Raw genomic sequence first — 19,453 nt, forward strand, 5'->3', positions numbered from 1 at the left:
GTAGCTGCTCGGCAAAGTTGTAAAGCCGAAACCCCTCGGGCAGCCGCCCAAGATGAGCCCACCTTCCTTGTGGAGTGGGCATTTACAGATTTTTGGCTGTGGCAGGCCTGCCACAGAATGTGCAAGCTGAATTGTACTACAAATCCAACGAGCAATAGTCTGCTTAGAAGCAGGAGCACCCAGCTTGTTGGGTGCACACAGGATAAACAGCGAGTCAGATTTCCTGACTCCAGCCGTCCTGGAAACATATATTTTCAGGGCACTGACAACGTCTAGCAACTTGGAGGCCTCCAAGTCCCTAGCAGCCGCAGGCACCACCAATAGGTTGGTTCAGGTGAGACGCTGAAACCACCTTGAGGAGAAACTGAGGACGAGTCCTCAATTCCGCCCTGTCCGAATGGAAAATCAGATAAGGGCTTTTTCAGGATAAAGCCGCCAATTCTGACACGCGCGTGGCCCAGGCCAGGGCCAACAGCATGACCACTTTCCATGTGAGATATTTTAACTCCACAGATTTAAGTGGTTCAAACCAATGTGACTTTTGGAACCCAAAACTACATTGAGATCCCAAAGTGCCACTGGAGGCACAAAAGGAGGCTGTATATGCAGTACCCCTTTTACAAACGTCTGAACTTCAGGGACTGAAGCTAGTTCTTTTTGGAAGAAAATTGACAGGGCCGAAATTTGAACCTTAATGGACCCCAATTTCAGGCCCATAGACACTCCTGTTTGCAGGAAATGTAGGAATCGACCCAGTTGAATTTCCTCCGTCGGGCCTTACTGGCCTCGCACCACGCAACATATTTTCGCCAATTGCGGTGATAATGTTTTTGCGGTTACATCCTTCCTGGCTTTGATCAGGATAGGGATGACTTCATCCGGAATGCTTTTTTTCCTTCAGGATCCGGCGTTCAACCGCCATGCCGTCAAACGCAGCCGCGGTAAGTCTTGGAACAGACAGGGTCCTTGCTGGAGCAGGTCCCTTCTTAGAGGTAGAGGCCACGGATCCTCCGTGAGCATCTCTTGAAGTTCCGGTTACCAACTCCTTCTTGGCCAATCCGAAACCACGAATATAGTGCTTACTCCTCTCCATCTTATCAATCTCAGTACCTTGGGTATGAGAGGCAGAGGAGGGAACACATACCCTGACTGGTACACCCACGGTGTTACCAGAGCGTCTACAGCTTATTGCCTGAGGGTCCCTGGACCTGGCGCAATACCTGTCGAGTTTTTAATCATGTGGAAGACTTCTGGGTGAAGTCCCCACTCTCCCGGGTGGAGGTCGTGCTGAGGAAGTCTGCTTCCCAGTTGTCCACTCCCGGAATGAATACTGCTGACAGTGCTATCACATGATTTTCCGCCCAGCGAAGAATCCTTGCAGCTTCTGCCATTGCCCTCCTGCTTCTTGTGCCACCCTGTCTGTTTATGTGGGTGACTGCCGTGATGTTGTCCGACTGGATCAACACCGGCTGACCTTGAAGCAGAGGTCTTGCTAAGCTTAGAGCATTGTAAATGTCCCTTAGCTTCAGGATATTTATGTGAAGTGATGTCTCCAGGCTTGACCATAAGCCCTGGATATTCCTTCCCTGTGTGACTGCTCCCCAGCCGCGCAGGCTGGCATCAGTGGTCACCAGGACCCAGTCCTGAATGCCTAATCTGCGGCCCTCTAGAAGATGAGCACTCTGCAACCACCACAGGAGGGACACCCTTGTCCTTGGTGACAGGGTTATCCGCTGATGCATCTGAAGATGCGATCCGGACCATTTGTCCAGCAGGTCCCACTGGAAAGTTCTTGCGTGGAATCTGCCGAATGGGATTGCTTCGTAGGAAGCCACCATTTTACCCAGAACCCTTGTGCATTGATGCACTGAGACTTGGCTCGGTTTTAGGAGGTTCCTGACTAGCTCGGATAACTCCCTGGCTTTCTCCTCCGGGAGAAACACCTTTTTCTGGACTGTGTCCAGGATCATCCCTAGGAACAGAAGACACGTCGTCGGAACCAGGTGCGATTTTGGAATATTGAGAATCCAATCGTGCTGCCGCAACACTACCTGAGATAGTGCTACACCGACCTCCAACTGTTCCCTGGATCTTACCCTTATCAGGGAATTGTCCAAGGAAGGGATAACTAAAATTCACTTCCTTCGAAGGAATATCATCATTTCGGCCATTACCTTGGTAAAGACCCGGGGTGCCGTGTACCATCCATACGGCAGCGTCTGAACTGATAGTGACAGTTCTGTACCATAAACCTGAGGTACCCTTGGTGAGAAGGGTAAATTTTGACATGAAGGTAAGCATCCTTGATGTCCCGAGACATCATGTAGTCCCCTTCTTCCAGGTTCGCAATCACTGCTCTGAGTGACTCAATCTTGAATTTGAACCTCTGTACGTAAGTGTTCAAAGATTTTAGATTTAGAATCGGTCTCACCGAGCCGTCCGGCTTCGGTACCACAACAGTGTGGAATAATACCCCGTTCCCTGTTGCAGGAGGGGTATCTTGATTATCACCTGCTGGGAATACAGCTTGTGAATGGCTTCCAAAACTGTCTCCCTGTCAGAAGGAGACATCGGTAAAGCCGACTTTAGGAAACGGCGAGGGGGAGACGTCTCGAATTCTAATTTGTACCCCTGAGATATCACCTGAAGGATCCAGGGGTCTACTTGCGAGTGAGCCCACTGCGCGCTGAAATTCATTGAGACGGGCCCCCCACCGTGCCTGATTCTGCTTGTAAAGCCCCAGCGTATACTGAGGGCTTGGCAGAGGCGGGAGAGGGTTTTTGTTCCTGGGAACTGGCTGATTTCTGCAGCCTTTTTCCTCTCCCTCTGTCACGGGGCAGAAATGAGGAACCTTTTGCCCGCTTGTCCACGAAAAGACTGCGCCTGATAATACGGCGTCTTCTCATGTTGAGAGGCGACCTGGGGTACAAACGTGGAATTCCCAGCTGTTGCCGTGGCCACCAGGTCTGAAAGACCGACCCCAAATAACTCCTCCCTTAATAAAGCAATACTTCCAAATGCCGTTTGGAATACGCATCACCTGACCACTGACGTGTCCATAACCCTCTACTGGTAGAAATGGACAACGCGCTTAGACTTGATGCCAGTCGGCAAATATTCCGCTGTGCATCACGCATATATAAAAATGCATCTTTTAAATGCTCTATAGGCAAAAATATACTGTCCCTATCTAGGGTATCAATATTTTCAGTCAGGGAATCCGACCACGCCAACCCAGCACTGCACATCCAGGCTGAGGCGATTGCTGGTCGCAGTATAACACCAGTATGTGTGTAAATACCTTTTAGGATACCCTCCTGCTTTCTATCAGCAGGATCCTTAAGGGCGGCCATCTCAGGCGAAGGTAGAGCCCTTACAAGCGTGTGAGCGCTTTATCCCCCCTAGGGGGTGTTTCCCAACGCACCCTAACCTCTGGCGGGAAAGGATATAATGCCAATAACATTTTAGAAATTATCCGTTGTTATCGGGGGAAACCCACGCATCATCACACACCTCATTTAATTTCTCAGATTCAGGAAAACTACAGGTAGTTTTTCCTCACCGAACATAATACCCCTTTTTTGGTGGTACTCGTATTATCAGAAATGTGTAAAACATTTCTCTGACGTCCTAGTGGATGCTGGGACTCCGTCAGGACCATGGGGAATAGCGGCTCCGCAGGAGACAGGGCACAAAATTTAAACGTTTGACCACTAGGTGGTGTGTACTGGCTCCTCCCCCTATGACCCTCCTCCAAGCCCCAGTTAGGTTTTTGTGCCCGTCCGAGCAGGGTGCAATCTAGGTGGCTCTCATAAAGAGCTGCTTAGAGTAAAAGTTTTGATAGGTTTCTTATTTTCAGTGAGTCCTGCTGGCAACAGGCTCACTGCAACGAGGGACCTAGGGGAGAAGGAGTGAACTCACCTGCGTGCAGGATGGATTTGCTTCTTAGGCTACTGGACACTAGCTCCAGAGGGACGATCACAGGTACAGCCTGGATGGGTCACCGGAGCCGCGCCGCCGACCCCCTTGCAGATGCCGAAGTAAGAAGAGGTCCAGAAACCGGCGGCTGAAGGCTTTTCAGTCTTCATGAGGTAGCGCACAGCACTGCAGCTGTGCGCCATTGCGCTCAGGCACACTTCACACCGGCGGTCACTGAGGGTGCAGGGCGCTGGGGGGGGCGCCCTGGGCAGCAATGAGATTACCTTTCTGGCTAAAAAGAATACATCACATATAGTCCCTGAGGCTATATGGATGTATTTCACCCCTGCCAGGTCTCAGAAAAACCGGGAGAAGAGCCCGCCGGAATAGGGGGCAGGGCCTATCTCCTCAGCACACAGCGCCATTTTCCTACACAGCTCCGCTGCTAGGAAGGCTCCCAGGCTCTCCCCTGCACTGCACTACAGAAACAGGGTAAAAAACAGAGAGGGGGGGCATTTTTTGGCGATATTATATATATTTAAGCAGCTATAAGGAAACAACACTTATATAAGGTTGTTCCTATATAATTATAGCGCTTTGGTGTGTGCTGGCAAACTCTCCCTCTGTCTCCCCAAAGGGCTAGTGGGGTCCTGTCTTCTATCAGAGCATTCCCTGTGTGTCTGCTGTGTGTCGGTACGTGTGTGTCGACATGTATGAGGACGATGTTGGTGTGGAGGCGGAGCAATTGCCGGTAATGGTGATGTCACCCCCTAGGGAGTCGACACCGGAATGGATGGCTTTGTTTATGGAATTACGTGATAATGTCAGCACGCTGCAAAAGTCGGTTGACGACATGAGACGGCCGACAAACCAATTAGCACCTGTACAGGCGTCTCAAACACCGTCAGGGGCTGTAAAACGCCCTTTGCCTCAGTCGGTCGACACAGACCCAGACACCGAATCTAGTGTCGACGGTGAAGAAACGAACGTATTTTCCAGTAGGGCCACACGTTATATGATCACGGCAATGAAGGAGGCTTTGCATATCTCTGATACTGCAAGTACCACAAAAAGGGGTATTATGTGGGGTCTGAAAAAACTACCTGTAGTTTTTCCTGAATCAGAGGAATTGAATGACGTGTGTGATGAAGCGTGGGTTACCCCTGATAAAAAACTGCTAATTTCAAAGAAGTTATTGGCATTATACCCTTTCCCGCCAGAGGTTAGGGCGCGCTGGGAAACACCCCCTAGGGTGGACAAGGTGCTCACACGTTTATCCAAACAAGTGGCGTTACCGTCTCCTGATACGGCCGCCCTCAAGGATCCAGCTGATAGGAGGCTGGAAAATACTCTAAAAAGTATATACACACATACTGGTGTTATACTGCGACCAGCAATCGCCTCAGCCTGGATGTGCAGTGCTGGGGTGGCTTGGTCGGAGTCCCTGACTGAAAATATTGATACCCTGGATAGGGACAGTATTTTATTGACTATAGAGCAATTAAAGGATGCATTCCTTTATATGCGAGATGCACAGAGAGATATCTGCACTCTGGTATCAAGAGTAAGTGCGATGTACATATCTGCCAGAAGAAGTCTATGGACACGACAGTGGTCAGGCGATGCGGATTCCAAACGGCATATGGAAGTATTACCGTATAAAGGGGAGGAATTATTTGGGGTCGGTCTATCGGATTTGGTAGCCACGGCAACAGCCGGGAAGTCCACCTTTTTCCTCAAGTCCCCTCCCAACAGAAAAAGACGCAGTCTTTTCAGCCGCAGTCCTTTCGTTCCTATAAGAACAAGCGAGCAAAAGGACATTCATATTTGCCCCGAGGCAAAGGAAAGGGTAAGAGACTGCACCAAGCAGCCCCTTCCCAGGAGCAGAAGTCCTCCCCGGCTTCTGCAAAGGCCTCAGCATGACGCTGGGACCTTACAAGCGGACTCAGGGGCGGTGGGGGGTCGCCTCAAGAATTTCAGCGCACAGTGGGCTCACTCGCAGGTGGACCCCTGGATCCTGCAGGTAGTATCTCAGGGTTACAGGTTGGAATTCGAGAAGTCTCCCCCTCGCCGGTTCCTAAAGTCTGCTTTGCCAACGTCTCCCTCCGACAGGGCGACGGTATTGGAAGCCATTCACAAGCTGTATTCTCAGCAGGTGATAGTCAAGGTACCCCTTCTACAACAGGGAAAGGGGTATTACTCCACGCTATTTGTGGTACCGAAGCCGGACGGCTCGGTAAGACCTATTTTAAATCTGAAATCTCTGAACCTGTACATACAAAAATTCAAGTTCAAGATGGAGTCACTCAGAGCAGTGATAGCGAATCTGGAAGAAGGGGATTTTATGGTGTCCTTGGACATCAAGGATGCTTACCTTCATGTCCCAATTTGCCCTTCACACCAAGGGTTCCTCAGGTTCGTGGTACAAAACTGTCATTATCAGTTTCAGACGCTGCCGTTTGGATTGTCCACGGCACCCAGGGTCTTTACCAAGGTGATGGCCGAAATGATGATCCTTCTTCGAAGAGAAGGCGTATTAATTATCCCTTACTTGGACGATCTCCTGATAAGGGCAAGATCCAGAGAACAGCTGGAGGTCGGAGTAGCACTAACTCAAGTAGTGCTCCAACAGCACGGGTGGATTCTGAATTTTCCAAAATCCCAACTGATCCCGACGACACGTCTGCTGTTCCTAGGGATGATTCTGGACACTGTTCAGAAAAAGGTATTTCTTCCAGAGGAGAAAGCCAGGGAGTTATCCGAACTAGTCAGGAACCTCCTAAAACCAGGGACAGTGTCTGTGCATCAATGCACAAGAGTCCTGGGAAAAATGGTGGCTTCTTACGAAGCGATTCCATTCGGCAGATTCCATGCACGAATTTTTCAGTGGGATCTGCTAGACAAATGGTCTGGATCGCATCTGCAGATGCATCAGCGGATAAAATTGTCGACAAGGACAAGGGTCTCTCTGCTATGGTGGTTGCAGAGTGCTCATCTGTTGGAGGGCCGCAGATTCGGCATACAGAACTGGGTCCTAGTGACCACGGATGCCAGCCTGAGAGGCTGGGGAGCGGTCACACAAGGAAGAAACTTCCAGGGCGTGTGGTCAAGCCTGGAAACGTCTCTTCACATAAATATACTGGAACTAAGAGCAATCTACAATGCTCTAAGCCTGGCAAAACCTCTGCTTCAGGGTCAGCCGGTGTTGATCCAGTCGGACAACATCACGGCAGTCGCCCACGTAAACAGACAGGGCGGCACAAGAAGCAGGAGGGCAATGGCAGAAGCTGCAAGGATTCTTCGCTGGGCGGAAAATCATGTGATAGCACTGTCGGCAGTGTTCATTCCGGGAGTGGACAACTGGGAAGCAGACTTCCTCAGCAGACACGATCTTCACCCGGGAGAGTGGGGACTTCATCCAGAAGTCTTCCACATGATTGTGGTCCATTGGGAAAGACCAATGGTGGACATGATGGCGTCCCGCCTCAACAAAAAACTGGACAGGTATTGCGCCAGGTCAAGAGATCCTCAGGCAATAGCTGTGGACGCTCTGGTAACACCATGGGTGTACCAGTCAGTGTATGTGTTCCCTCCTCTGCCTCTCATACCCAAGGTACTGAGAATTATACGGCAAAGGGGAGTAAGAACGATACTAGTGGCTCCGGACTGGCCAAGAAGGACTTGGTACCCGGAACTTCAGGAGATGCTCACGGAAGATCCGTGGCCTCTACCTCTAAGAAGGGATCTGCTTCAGCAGGGACCGTGTCTATTCCAAGACTTACCGCGGCTGCGTTTGACGGCATGGCGGTTGAACGCCGGATCCTAAAGGAAAAAGGCATTCCGGAAGAGGTCATCCCTACCCTGGTCAAAGCCAGGAAGGAGGTGACTGCACAACATTATCACCGCATTTGGAGAAAATATGTTGCATGGTGTGAGGCCAGGAAGGCCCCGACAGAGGAATTTCAACTGGGTCGATTCCTACATTTCCTGCAAACAGGATTATCTATGGGCCTCAAATTAGGGTCCATTAAGGTTCAAATTTCGGCCCTGTCGATTTTCTTCCAGAAAGAATTGGCTTCAGTTCCTGAAGTCCAGACTTTTGTAAAAGGAGTACTACATATACAGCCCCCGGTTGTGCCCCCAGTGGCACCGTGGGATCTCAATGTAGTTTTGGATTTTCTCAAATCCCATTGGTTTGAGCCACTCAAATCGGTAGATTTGAAATATCTTACATGGAAAGTAACCATGCTACTGGCTCTGGCTTCAGCCAGGAGAGTGTCAGAATTGGCGGCTTTGTCGTATAAAAGCCCATATCTGATTTTCCATTCGGACAGGGCAGAATTGAGGACGCGTCCTCATTTTCTGCCTAAGGTGGTATCAGCGTTTCACCTGAACCAGCCTATTGTGGTGCCTGCGGCTACTAGCGATTTGGAGGATTCCAAGTTGCTGGACGTTGTCAGAGCATTGAAAATATATATTTCAAGGACGGCTGGAGTCAGAAAATCTGACTCGCTGTTTATACTATATGCACCCAACAAGATGGGTGCTCCTGCTTCTAAGCAGACGATTGCTCGTTGGATTTGTAGCACAATTCAACTGGCACATTCTGTGGCAGGCCTGCCACAGCCTAAATCTGTCAATGCCCACTCCACAAGGAAGGTGGGCTCATCTTGGGCGGCTGCCCGAGGGGTCTCGGCATTACAACTCTGCCGAGCAGCTACGTGGTCAGGGGAGAACACGTTTGTAAAATTCTACAAATTTGATACCCTGGCTAAGGAGGACCTGGAGTTCTCTCATTCGGTGCTGCAGAGTCATCCGCACTCTCCCGCCCGTTTGGGAGCTTTGGTATAATCCCCATGGTCCTGACGGAGTCCCAGCATCCACTAGGACGTCAGAGAAAATAAGATTTTACTTACCGATAAATCTATTTCTCATAGTCCGTAGTGGATGCTGGGCGCCCATCCCAAGTGCGGATTGTCTGCAATACTTGTACATAGTTATTGTTACAAAAAAATCGGGTTGTTTATTGTTGTGAGCCATCTTTTCAGAGGCTCCTACGTTATCATACTGTTAACTGGGTTCAGATCACAAGTTGTACGGTGTGATTGGTGTGGCTGGTATGAGTCTTACCCGGGATTCAAAATCCTTCCTTATTGTGTACGCTCGTCCGGGCACAGTATCCTAACTGAGGCTTGGAGGAGGGTCATAGGGGGAGGAGCCAGTACACACCACCTAGTGGTCAAACTTTTAAATTTTGTGCCCTGTCTCCTGCGGAGCCGCTATTCCCCATGGTCCTGACGGAGTCCCAGCATCCACTACGGACTATGAGAAATAGATTTATCGGTAAGTAAAATCTTATTTTTTCATTGCCTCAATCATGTAACGTGTGGCCCTACTGGAAGTCACATTCGTCTCTTCACCGTCGACACTGGAGTCAGTATCCGTGTCGGCGTCTATATCTGCCATCTGAGGTAACGGGCGCTTTAGAGCCCCTGACGGCCTATGAGACGTCTGGACAGGCACAAGCTGAGTAGCCGGCTGTCTCATGTCAACCACTGTCTTTTATACAGAGCTGACACTGTCACGTAATTCCTTCCAACAGTTCATCCACTCAGGTGTCGACCCCCTAGGGGGTGACATCACTATTACAGGCAATCTGCTCCGTCTCCACATCATTTTTCTCCTCATACATGTCGACACAAAAGTACCGACATACAGCACACACACAGGGAATGCTCTGATAGAGGACAGGACCCCACTAGCCCTTTGGGGAGACAGAGGGAGAGTTTGCCAGCACACACCAGAGCGCTATATATATACAGGGATAACCTTATATAAGTGTTTTTCCCCTTATAGCTGCTGTATAGTTAATACTGCGCCTAATTAGTGCCCCCCTCTCTTTTTTTAACCCTTTCTGTAGTGTAGTGACTGCAGGGGAGACAGGGAGCTTCCCTCCAACGGAGCTGTGAGGGAAAATGGCGCCAGTGTGCTGAGGAGATAGGCTCCGCCCCTTTTTCGCGGACTTTTCTCCTGCTTTTTTATGGATTCTGGCAGGGGTTAAATGCATCCATATAGCCCAGGAGCTATATGTGATGCATTTTTTTGCCATCCAAGGTGTTTTTATTGCGTCTCAGGGCGCCCCCCCCCAGCGCCCTGCACCCTCAGTGACCGAAGTGTGAAGTGTGCTGAGAGCAATGGCGCACAGCTGCAGTGCTGTGCGCTACCTTGTTGAAGACAGGACGTCTTCTGCCGCCGATTTTCCGGACCTCTTCTGCCTTCTGGCTCTGTAAGGGGGCCGGCGGCGCGGCTCTGGGACCCATCCAAGCTGGGCCTGTGATCGTCCCTCTGGAGCTAATGTCAAGTAGCCTAAGAAGCCCAATCCACTCTGCACGCAGGTGAGTTCGCTTCTTCTCCCCTTAGTCCCTCGATGCAGGTCTCACTGAAAATAAAAAACCTAATCTAAAACTTTCACTAAGAAGCTCAGGAGAGCCCCTAGTGTGCACCCTTCTCGTTCGGGCACAGAGATCTAACTGAGGCTTGGAGGAGGGTCATAGGGGGAGGAGCCAGTGCACACCAGATAGTCCTAAAGCTTTCTTTAGATGTGCCCAGTCTCCTGCGGAGCCGCTATTCCCCATGGTCCTTACGGAGTCCCCAGCATCCACTTAGGACGTTAGAGAAAAATATATATAACACTGCTTCTTAAATGTGGGGTACATACCAAACTAGCATATAATTAGACTGATTTAAAGCTCTTTACTACATTAGACTTAAAATGAACCTTTCTCTCTGGAGAAGATTTACCATAATCCATCAAAGCACTTGATCAAATCTAATTACTTTAGTTTTTATAAAGGAATTCTTTATAGTAATACAGGTTGAGTCTTCCATATCCATCATTCCAAAAACTGAAATACTCCAAAATCCGTAGGTTTTCTGGAGCCATGTCAGTGACGTCATCTAATTTCCATAATATGTGACTTATCCGTAGGTCTGGCTATGCCAGCGATACCTAGCTTTCAGGCCCCCCCCCCCCTTTTCCAGTTCCCATGTGTCTGCTCTGTGGGGTGCCATTCCTGCCTGCTCTCCTCATTGTCGGACAATCCCTACAAAGCTGCCTGACTTCTACTAACCACTAGGTTGGTGGTTTCCGGGTCTCTCTACCTGTTGTCGCCATCTCTGCTCACCTGGCCAAGGTGCCACCTACCCTCAGGATCTCCTGATGGTCTCAGGATCCGGGACCCAGCACTGACCCCACACCACAGATTGCCTCCTGTGTTCCAGGTGAGCTCTCCGGGACTCTCCTCCACCCCAACACGGACCCTGACAGTGCCACAGATGACCGATCTGCCTTGCATTCTAAAATCCAGAAAAATATGAAACACTACTGGGCGCAAATATTTCAGATATCAGAGACTCAACCTGTATGCCATTGTGATATATCTGTTTTCTTATAGCCATGTGACTGTACTGGTTTGATTAATATTCAACTATCTTGAAAAAAATAATTATGACCTGTACCAAAGAATTACCTTGGTAGCAGTGACAACTCATGCATAAATTTACCACACCCTGCAATGAAATAAACAGAGGAAAAAGGAAGTTTGGGATGTTACACAAGACATATTTATGAATAAGATGATTTACAGTACTGGACACTTTGAGAAAGATGAACAATGTGCATATAATGAAGAGGATGGGATACATATATAAGAATTGCACCAGCTTTAAAGGTGTTGTACACTTTCCCATTAAACCTCTGCAGCTCTGATAACTGGTGAGGGGAGAGCTGTCAGTGTGGTACCATACATATAACAGCTATCCGCGCAGCTGGGAAAGGAGACTTAAATAGAAGCAACTCCTGAATGGATCATCTGTGTCTCTCTTATTATTTACATACTGTGTGGAAATGTAAATCTCTCTGCCATTCCTTTAATTATAATAAATACGTCCCACATTGGACACGCTATGTCAGACAGGTAATCTGTCTGTGGACAGAAAGTTCACTGAGAATTCTCAGGAAAATGTAAAGATTCAGGTCTCCCATTTACTTTTGATACTATTCAAGGTTATCAGCATATTTTAGCTTTACATTTTTCAAATGATCCAATCCTTATTGTTTGCTGTGGCTCTGATCCACTTTTGATAGAGTACTGTGAACTGCTTTTACTAAAATTGCTGGAGGTCTTGTGATGGGGTGGGAACATTCCTGAAGCCTTACTTTGTAGTCTTAGGGGCGTATGCAATTAGTTCCGATTACATTTCGGAGCTAATGAATTTGCCCCACTCATATTCAATTAGGGCCGTTTTCGGCAGTTTTGAAGGCATTTTCGCCAATAGCCTTTTCACCTTATTTTATTAAGTGAAAAGGAATTGGCAAAAAATGCTTCAAAATTGTCGAAAAAGGGCTGCATTTTCGACGGAAAACAATTGGATTCGCTGATCCACGTGTTTTTCGCTCCTACCACATTTTTCGCCTATCCGAAAATATTGCATAGGGCGAATCTCCATTTGCCCTAAAAATAGCGAAAAAGCTCAGTTTTTTCACCTAGGCGAGAAAACGTAGCTAATTGCATACACCCCTTAGCTATGAAGCGTGTACATTTGACAGGTAATAGTGCATTTCAGCTGATTACTAGCACTGAGAAAAGAAATGAGTAACTTCATAGGCATAAAAAAAAATTGTAACTGCATCACACAAACTGTACGGAATGCTATACTCACCAATGTACACCGGAGAATAACTTGATTTAACATTTTCATCTAAGTAAGTGACTCCCAATGTGTATAGAGGAGTTGCTCCAATCCCGTGAAGAAATTGTCCTAACATGAAGACATATCTGTAGTGAGACAGACTCAAGGCACTTTCTTTGACGTGGTAAGTTTCATTAGAGAGACATACTCCATTATCTTCTTCAAAGTTCACTTCATACACACCAGTGGTGAAATGTGGCAGTGCAAACACTACAGAACCAATCCCCATAATAAGTACTCCCCAGCCCAACCAGCGAGGTTTGTGGCCATTGCCCCCAAAGTAACTGACAAATGTCAAACACACACAAGCTGCTATATCATACGAGCTGGCAATCAGTCCGCTGTGGTAACTGTGTAGATCAAATCTTCGCTCTATGGAAGTGATGACAGTATTGATGAAGCCATTTACCACCATGCCCTGGAGAAAAGAGGCCACACATAGGAAAAAGAGCACACCTTTGGATGTGTTAAAAAACTGTAAAAAGGTAGGTTTGATGGCACCCCAGCCACACAGGTTTTCATTTTCGGAGGGTATGAATTTAATTTCGCATGGGTCATACAACGCTTTCTTGGTAGACGTCTCATTGTAGAGAGGGGCAGTATAGGAGTCTGGAGAGTTGCTTGCACCAGAGTGCATTGGCGTCTTTGACAGCAGTGCATCAGCTTGCTCATTGCCTTCTGGGGTGATCAGGTCATATTCACTGTCGCTTTGAGATGGTTCAGCAAAGCAGAGCAGCTCTTGCTTGGAAATAAAGGAATTTTCAGGGGATAGGTGAAGGGGCATTTCCCAATAAAAGAGCAGGGTGATAGCTTCCCTTCCACTGCAGAGATGACTGTTTTATACACTCTGGAGAACGACAGGTAGAGCAGAAAATATCACCTGTGCAAAACAAAAAGTAACAAGTGTTTTACCAAGAATGCACAAGAGAAATGTGTAATCAAGTTTCTTCTCTGGGCTACATGCTTAAACATATTGCTGGATTTGCTGCAGGGAACACAGCACAGTCTTTCCTGCATCTCTGTTGAATGCCACGAGACTCGTATGATAAAAATATGAAATTACAATTTACTGTCTAGCAAACAAAGATAATATAGAAAGAAAGACTATCACAGAGGCATGCTGCGCTTCACTATACAGTATGTCTCGATACTAGTAATATTATGGAAAGTGTAGATACTGCACGTAACATCTGATTTATAAATAACCTAGAGAATGAAAAATAGATAACGGTAGTGCACAACTTCCTCTTAAGGTGGGTACACACTAGGCGATGTGCTCTATGAGCGACGTCGCCTAGTGTTTCCCCCTCCTGGGCCGAGCAGTCGGCGGCCGTGCATACAAACTGAGCTATATGACGACCATATCGCTCAGTGACGTCATGTAGGCAGCTCTTGGACAACAGTCCAAATTGAGCTGCATGCACCTCCGACAGCGAGGGTCATTAACAACACGCGGGGCTTCGCATTACTCAGCGGCGTGGCATACGCACTTGCCGAGAAAGTAAACAACGTCGCTCAGGAAGGGTGAAAATGAGCAACGTTGTTTACTTTCTCGGCAAGTGTGTATGCACCTTTACACTCTGCTTGTAGCTATCATTCTGTCAGTGAACTTCTACAAGCAGCATGACCTGCAAGCCATAGCTACAGAATACAGTTAAAAAGCGACAAAATAAACAGCAAATTTCTGAAATTTTTTCCAGTAATGACTACTGGGATGTCATAATGCTAACATTTATAATGCCAACACCACAATGTTACAGTTATGATGAAATGTTGACATGGAACATGTTGACATCTGTAGAATGTCAACATGTCCACAATTGTAATATTTGAAATGTCGACATGTAAAATGCTGACACTCTCAGAATGTCGAAATTTAGTGTTAGGCTGCGGGAGAAAAAGGTTAGGGTTAGGCTGAGGGAGGAGAGGGCTAGGGTTAGGCTGCAGGAGGAGAGGGTTAGAGTTAGGCTGCGGTAGGGGAGGAGAGGGTAGGCTGCGGAAGGAGAGGCTTAGGGTTAGGCTGCGGGAGGAGAGGCTTAGAGAGGCTGCGGGAAGAGAGGGTTAGGGTGCGGGAGGGGAGGGTTAGGGTTAGGCTGCAGTAGGGGAGGAGAGGGTTAGGATGCGAGGGGAGAGGGTTAGGGTTAGGCTGTGGGAAGCGAGTGTTTGGGTTAGACTGCAGAAGGACAGGGATAGGGTTAGGCTGCGGGAGGAGAGGCTTAGAGAGGCTGCGGGAAGAGAGGGTTAGGGTGCGGGAGGAGAGGGTTAGGCTGCAGTAGGGGAGCAGAGGGTTAGGCTGCAGGAGGAGAGGGTTAGGCTGAAGGAGGAGAGGGTTAGAGAGGCTGTGGGAAGAGAGGGTTAGGGTGCGGGAGGAGAGGGTTAGGGTTAGGCTGCAGTAGGGGAGGAGAGGGTTAGGCTGCAGGAGGAGAGGGTTAGGCTTTGGTAAGAGAGGGTTAGGGTTAGGCTGTGGGAAGAGAGGGTTAGGCTGTGTTAGGAGAGGATTAGGGTTTGGTTGCGGGAGGAGATGCTTAGAGTTAGGATGCAGGGGGTGGGGTTAGGTTTAGGCTGCGGGAGCAGAGGGTTAGGATGCGGGAGGAGAGGGTTAGGATGCGAGAGGAGAGGGTTAGGTTTAGGCTGTGGGAAGAGAGTGTTGGGGTTAGACTGCAGAAGGACAGGGATAGGGTTAGGCTGCAGGAGGAGAGGGTTAAGGTTAGGCTGCATTAGGGGAGGAGAGGATTAGACTGCAGAAGGAGAGGGTTAGAGTTAGGCTGCAGAAGGAGAGGGTTAGGCTGCAGGAGGAGAGAGGGTTAGGCTGCTGGAGGAGAGGGTTAGGGAAAGGTTGCAGGAGGAGAGTGTTAGGGTTAGGCTGCAGGGAGAGAGGGTTAGGGTTAGGCTGCGGTAAGGGAGGAGAATATTAGGCTGCAGTAAGAGAGGGTTAGGGTTAAGCTGCAGGAGGAGAGGGTTAGGGTTTGGCTGTGGTAGGGGAGGTTAGGGTTAGGCTGCAGGAAGAGAGGGTTATGGTTAGGCTGTGTGAGGAAAGGCTTAAGGTGCATACACGGTGAGATTTGGGCTAACCCTGATTCTCACTATGCGACAGGGCTAGGTCGGCATCGCAAGCACATAATGACTGTGCTTGCGATACTATGTGCGATTTTGTCTAATCTTTTCTACGAGATAGTCAAAACTGACTTGCCTGCACAGTCTATCTAGGCTTACAATGCCGACCACGCAGGACCGCGCATCGGCATCGCATCGGGAACGCAAGGTGACTTTCATCTTGCGATTTGCACTAACTTTTCTTACGATTTTGACTATATAGTCAAAATCGTAAGAAAATTTCTCACCGTGTGTACACACCATTAGAGTTAAGCTGTGGGAGAGGAGGTTAGGGTTAGGCCCTAGGGAGAGGCTAAGGATTAGGGGTTAGCATTACTTTATGGAACTGCTGTAAGATCAGCCAGTACTCACTGTCAGCTGACCACCAAACGTGGACCTGTTGAATAAGGTAAAGTCTCCGCTGGACCACCAGGAATGTTTTTCAACATTCTAATCATGCCGACATTTCCTTAGTATGAATGCCGACATGCTGCATGTCGAAAAAATATAACCAACCCATGGATACCTGTCTGATATATACAACTATAGGAATTTTAAGGGTAAATAGCATTTAAAGTATTAAGTCAACCTTTTGTTGAAATATTAAAACTATGTTTTCATATTTTTTCAGTCACAATGATCATTTAAAATATAAATATACTTCTGGTTATACTGTGCAAATGAGGCAAAAACATAAGCTCTTGGTTAAAACAGTAATTACTTGATCTGCACTGACAGTCCCGGCGGCACAGGTCATTACACTGTTGCATAGAGTACATGGAAGGTTAAGTGAGGATTTCTACATCCTCAAATACAGGAAAGTTAAAAAGAAAAAATATATATAAAGAAACACGCATGTATTATGCGGGCCATACATCTGAGCTGCGATTCACTGTCATGATCCACTGTTCAAAAATGCTGATTGGCGAACATCGATGACCGGCAATTTGCCATGCAAACAATAAAATACAGCATGTTAAAAATCCCAAATCGCCAATCCCAAAAAATGTTTGGGTCAGACTCGGCAAAGTGAGGATTTCCAACATGTTGGATTTCCCAGAACCCCTGATCCCTTGACCCAGGCATCGGCAGAATGGGGAGCTCCCCCGATGCCTGCCTGATATATGTCCTCATTACATGCCTCTCAGATATACTGTATCATCCCTGAAGGTAATTACATTTAATTACAATACCTACAAGCAGTTTGAAAAGACATAGATGGGGTACTAGACAGTAAAGATCTTTTACAGCATACAGTAACTATGATTATGAGTTGCACTCAGAAACAGGATGGTGTGATTATCATTTCATTGGGTTTCACATCCAGATCAATCAAAAATGTCCTGGACAGTGACTGGTAGGTAATAGGAGGGTAGCTAAAAAGCTGCACAGAGATTTTGCATCTTATTGGAGTGTCGGAGCCGTATCGTTGAAAGAGGATGCATACAAAGACGCCACCCACCGGTCACATATGTTAGTGCAGGTTTCTATAGTTCAAATGATGGTGTGCATGAAACGCACAAAGCAGTATTTCAGGTCCTACAGATGCTGACAGTGGCCATCTCAGTCTTTTTACACTTTTGGACGCACAGCTGTACACCAGGGAAGGGCTTTCTCACAGACGGGTATATGTCATTGGGTCGACACAACTTAGGTCGACAGTCATTAGGTCGACCACTATTGGTCAACATGCATTAGGTTGACAGGTCATTAGGTCGACATGTACTAGGTCGACAGGTCAAAAGGTCGACATGAGTTCTTTTTACTGTTTTTGGTGTTGTTTTCTTTGTAACGTGACGGGGAACCCCAATTAGTGCACCTTCTCACAGGTTACCGTTCCTAATTGTAGTCCACGTGGATCGCAAAGTATGAAAAAGTCCAAAAATTGGAAAAAAAATAAGATTTTACTCACCGGTAAATCTATTTCTCGTAGTCCGTAGTGGATGCTGGGGACTCCGTAAGGACCATGGGGAATAGCGGCTCCGCAGGAGACTGGGCACAGCTAAGAAAGATTTAGGACTACCTGGTGTGCACTGGCTCCTCCCACTATGACCCTCCTCCAGACCTCAGTAAGGATACTGTGCCCGGAAGAGCTGACACAATAAGGAAGGATTTTGAATCCCGGGTAAGACTCATACCAGCCACACCAATCACACCGTATAACTCGTGATAACATACCCAGTTAACAGTATGAACACAATAGAGCCTCACAAAAATTGGCTCAACAATAACCCTTGTAGTTAACAATAACTATATACAAGTATTGCAGACAGTCCGCACTTGGGACGGGCGCCCAGCATCCACTACGGACTACGAGAAATAGATTTACCGGTGAGTAAAATCTTATTTTCTCTAACGTCCTAGTGGATGCTGGGGACTCCGTAAGGACCATGGGGATTATACCAAAGCTCCCAAACGGGCGGGAGAGTGCGGATGACTCTGCAGCACCGAATGAGAGAACTCAAGGTCCTCCTCAGCCAGGGTATCAAATTTGTAGAATTTTGCAAACGTGTTTGCCCCTGACCAAGTAGCAGCTCGGCAAAGTTGTAAAGCCGAGACCCCTCGGGCAGCCGCCCAAGAAGAGCCCACTTTCCTCGTGGAATGGGCTTTTACAGATTTAGGCTGCGGCAGGCCAGCCACAGAATGCGCAAGCTGAATTGTGCTACAAATCCAGCGAGCAATAGTCTGCTTTGAAGCAGGAGCACCCATCTTGTTTGGTGCATACAGGATAAATAGCGAGTCAGTCTTCCTGACTCCAGCCGTCCTGGAAACATAAATTTTCAAGGCCCTGACTACGTCCAGTAACTTGGAGTCCTCCAAGTCCCTAGTAGCCGCAGGCACCACTATAGGTTGGTTCAAGTGAAAAGCTGATACCACCTTAGGAAGAAACTGGGGACGAGTCCTCAATTCTGCCCTATCCATATGGAAAATCAAATAGGGGCTTTTACATGACAAAGCCGCCAATTCTGACACCCGCCTTGCCGAAGCCAAGGCCAAAAGCATGACCACTTTCCACGTGAGATATTTTAAATCCACGGTTTTGAGTGGCTCAAACCAATGTGACTTTAGGAAACCCAACACCACGTTGAGGTCCCACGGTGCCACTGGAGGCACAAAAGGAGGCTGAATATGCAGCACTCCCTTGACAAATGTCTGAACTTCAGGCAGTGAAGCCAGTTCTTTTTGGAAGAAAATCGACAGAGCCGAAATCTGGACCTTAATGGAACCCAGTTTTAGGCCCATAGTCACCCCTGACTGTAGGAAGTGCAGAAATCGACCTAGCTGGAATTCCTCCGTTGGGGCCTTCCTGGCCTCACACCACGCAACATATTTTCGCCATATGCGGTGATAATGTTGTACGGTTACATCTTTTCTAGCTTTAATAAGCGTAGGAATGACTTCCTCCGGAATACCCTTTTCTTTTAGGATCCGGCGTTCAACCGCCATGCCGTCAAACGCAGCCGCGGCAAGTCTTGGAACAGACAGGGCCCCTGCAGCAGCAGGTCCTGTCTGAGCGGCAGAGGCCATGGGTCCTCTGACATCATTTCTTGAAGTTCCGGGTACCAAGCTCTTCTTGGCCAATCCGGAACAATGAGTATAGTTCTTACGCCTCTTCTCCTTATTATCCTCAGTACCTTGGGTATGAGAGGAAGAGGAGGGAACACATAAACCGACCGGTACACCCACGGTG

The 19,453-nt window shown here is 48.0% G+C and overlaps 1 protein-coding gene across 1 annotated transcript in view; it reads right to left on the bottom strand.

The window, feature by feature from the left end:
* Positions 1 to 19,453, bottom strand: part of SLCO4A1 (solute carrier organic anion transporter family member 4A1) — a 196,371-nt gene that overhangs the window by 149,719 nt on the left and 27,199 nt on the right. Inside the window, exon 2 of the mRNA XM_063959291.1 lies at positions 12,640 to 13,549. Within this exon, the coding sequence (XP_063815361.1) occupies positions 12,640 to 13,453 (814 nt within the window). The 5' untranslated portion in view covers positions 13,454 to 13,549. The remainder of the gene's footprint in view (positions 1 to 12,639; positions 13,550 to 19,453) is intronic.

Source organism: Pseudophryne corroboree, chromosome 3, assembly GCF_028390025.1.
Source record: "Pseudophryne corroboree isolate aPseCor3 chromosome 3, aPseCor3.hap2, whole genome shotgun sequence".
NCBI lineage: Eukaryota > Metazoa > Chordata > Amphibia > Anura > Myobatrachidae > Pseudophryne > Pseudophryne corroboree.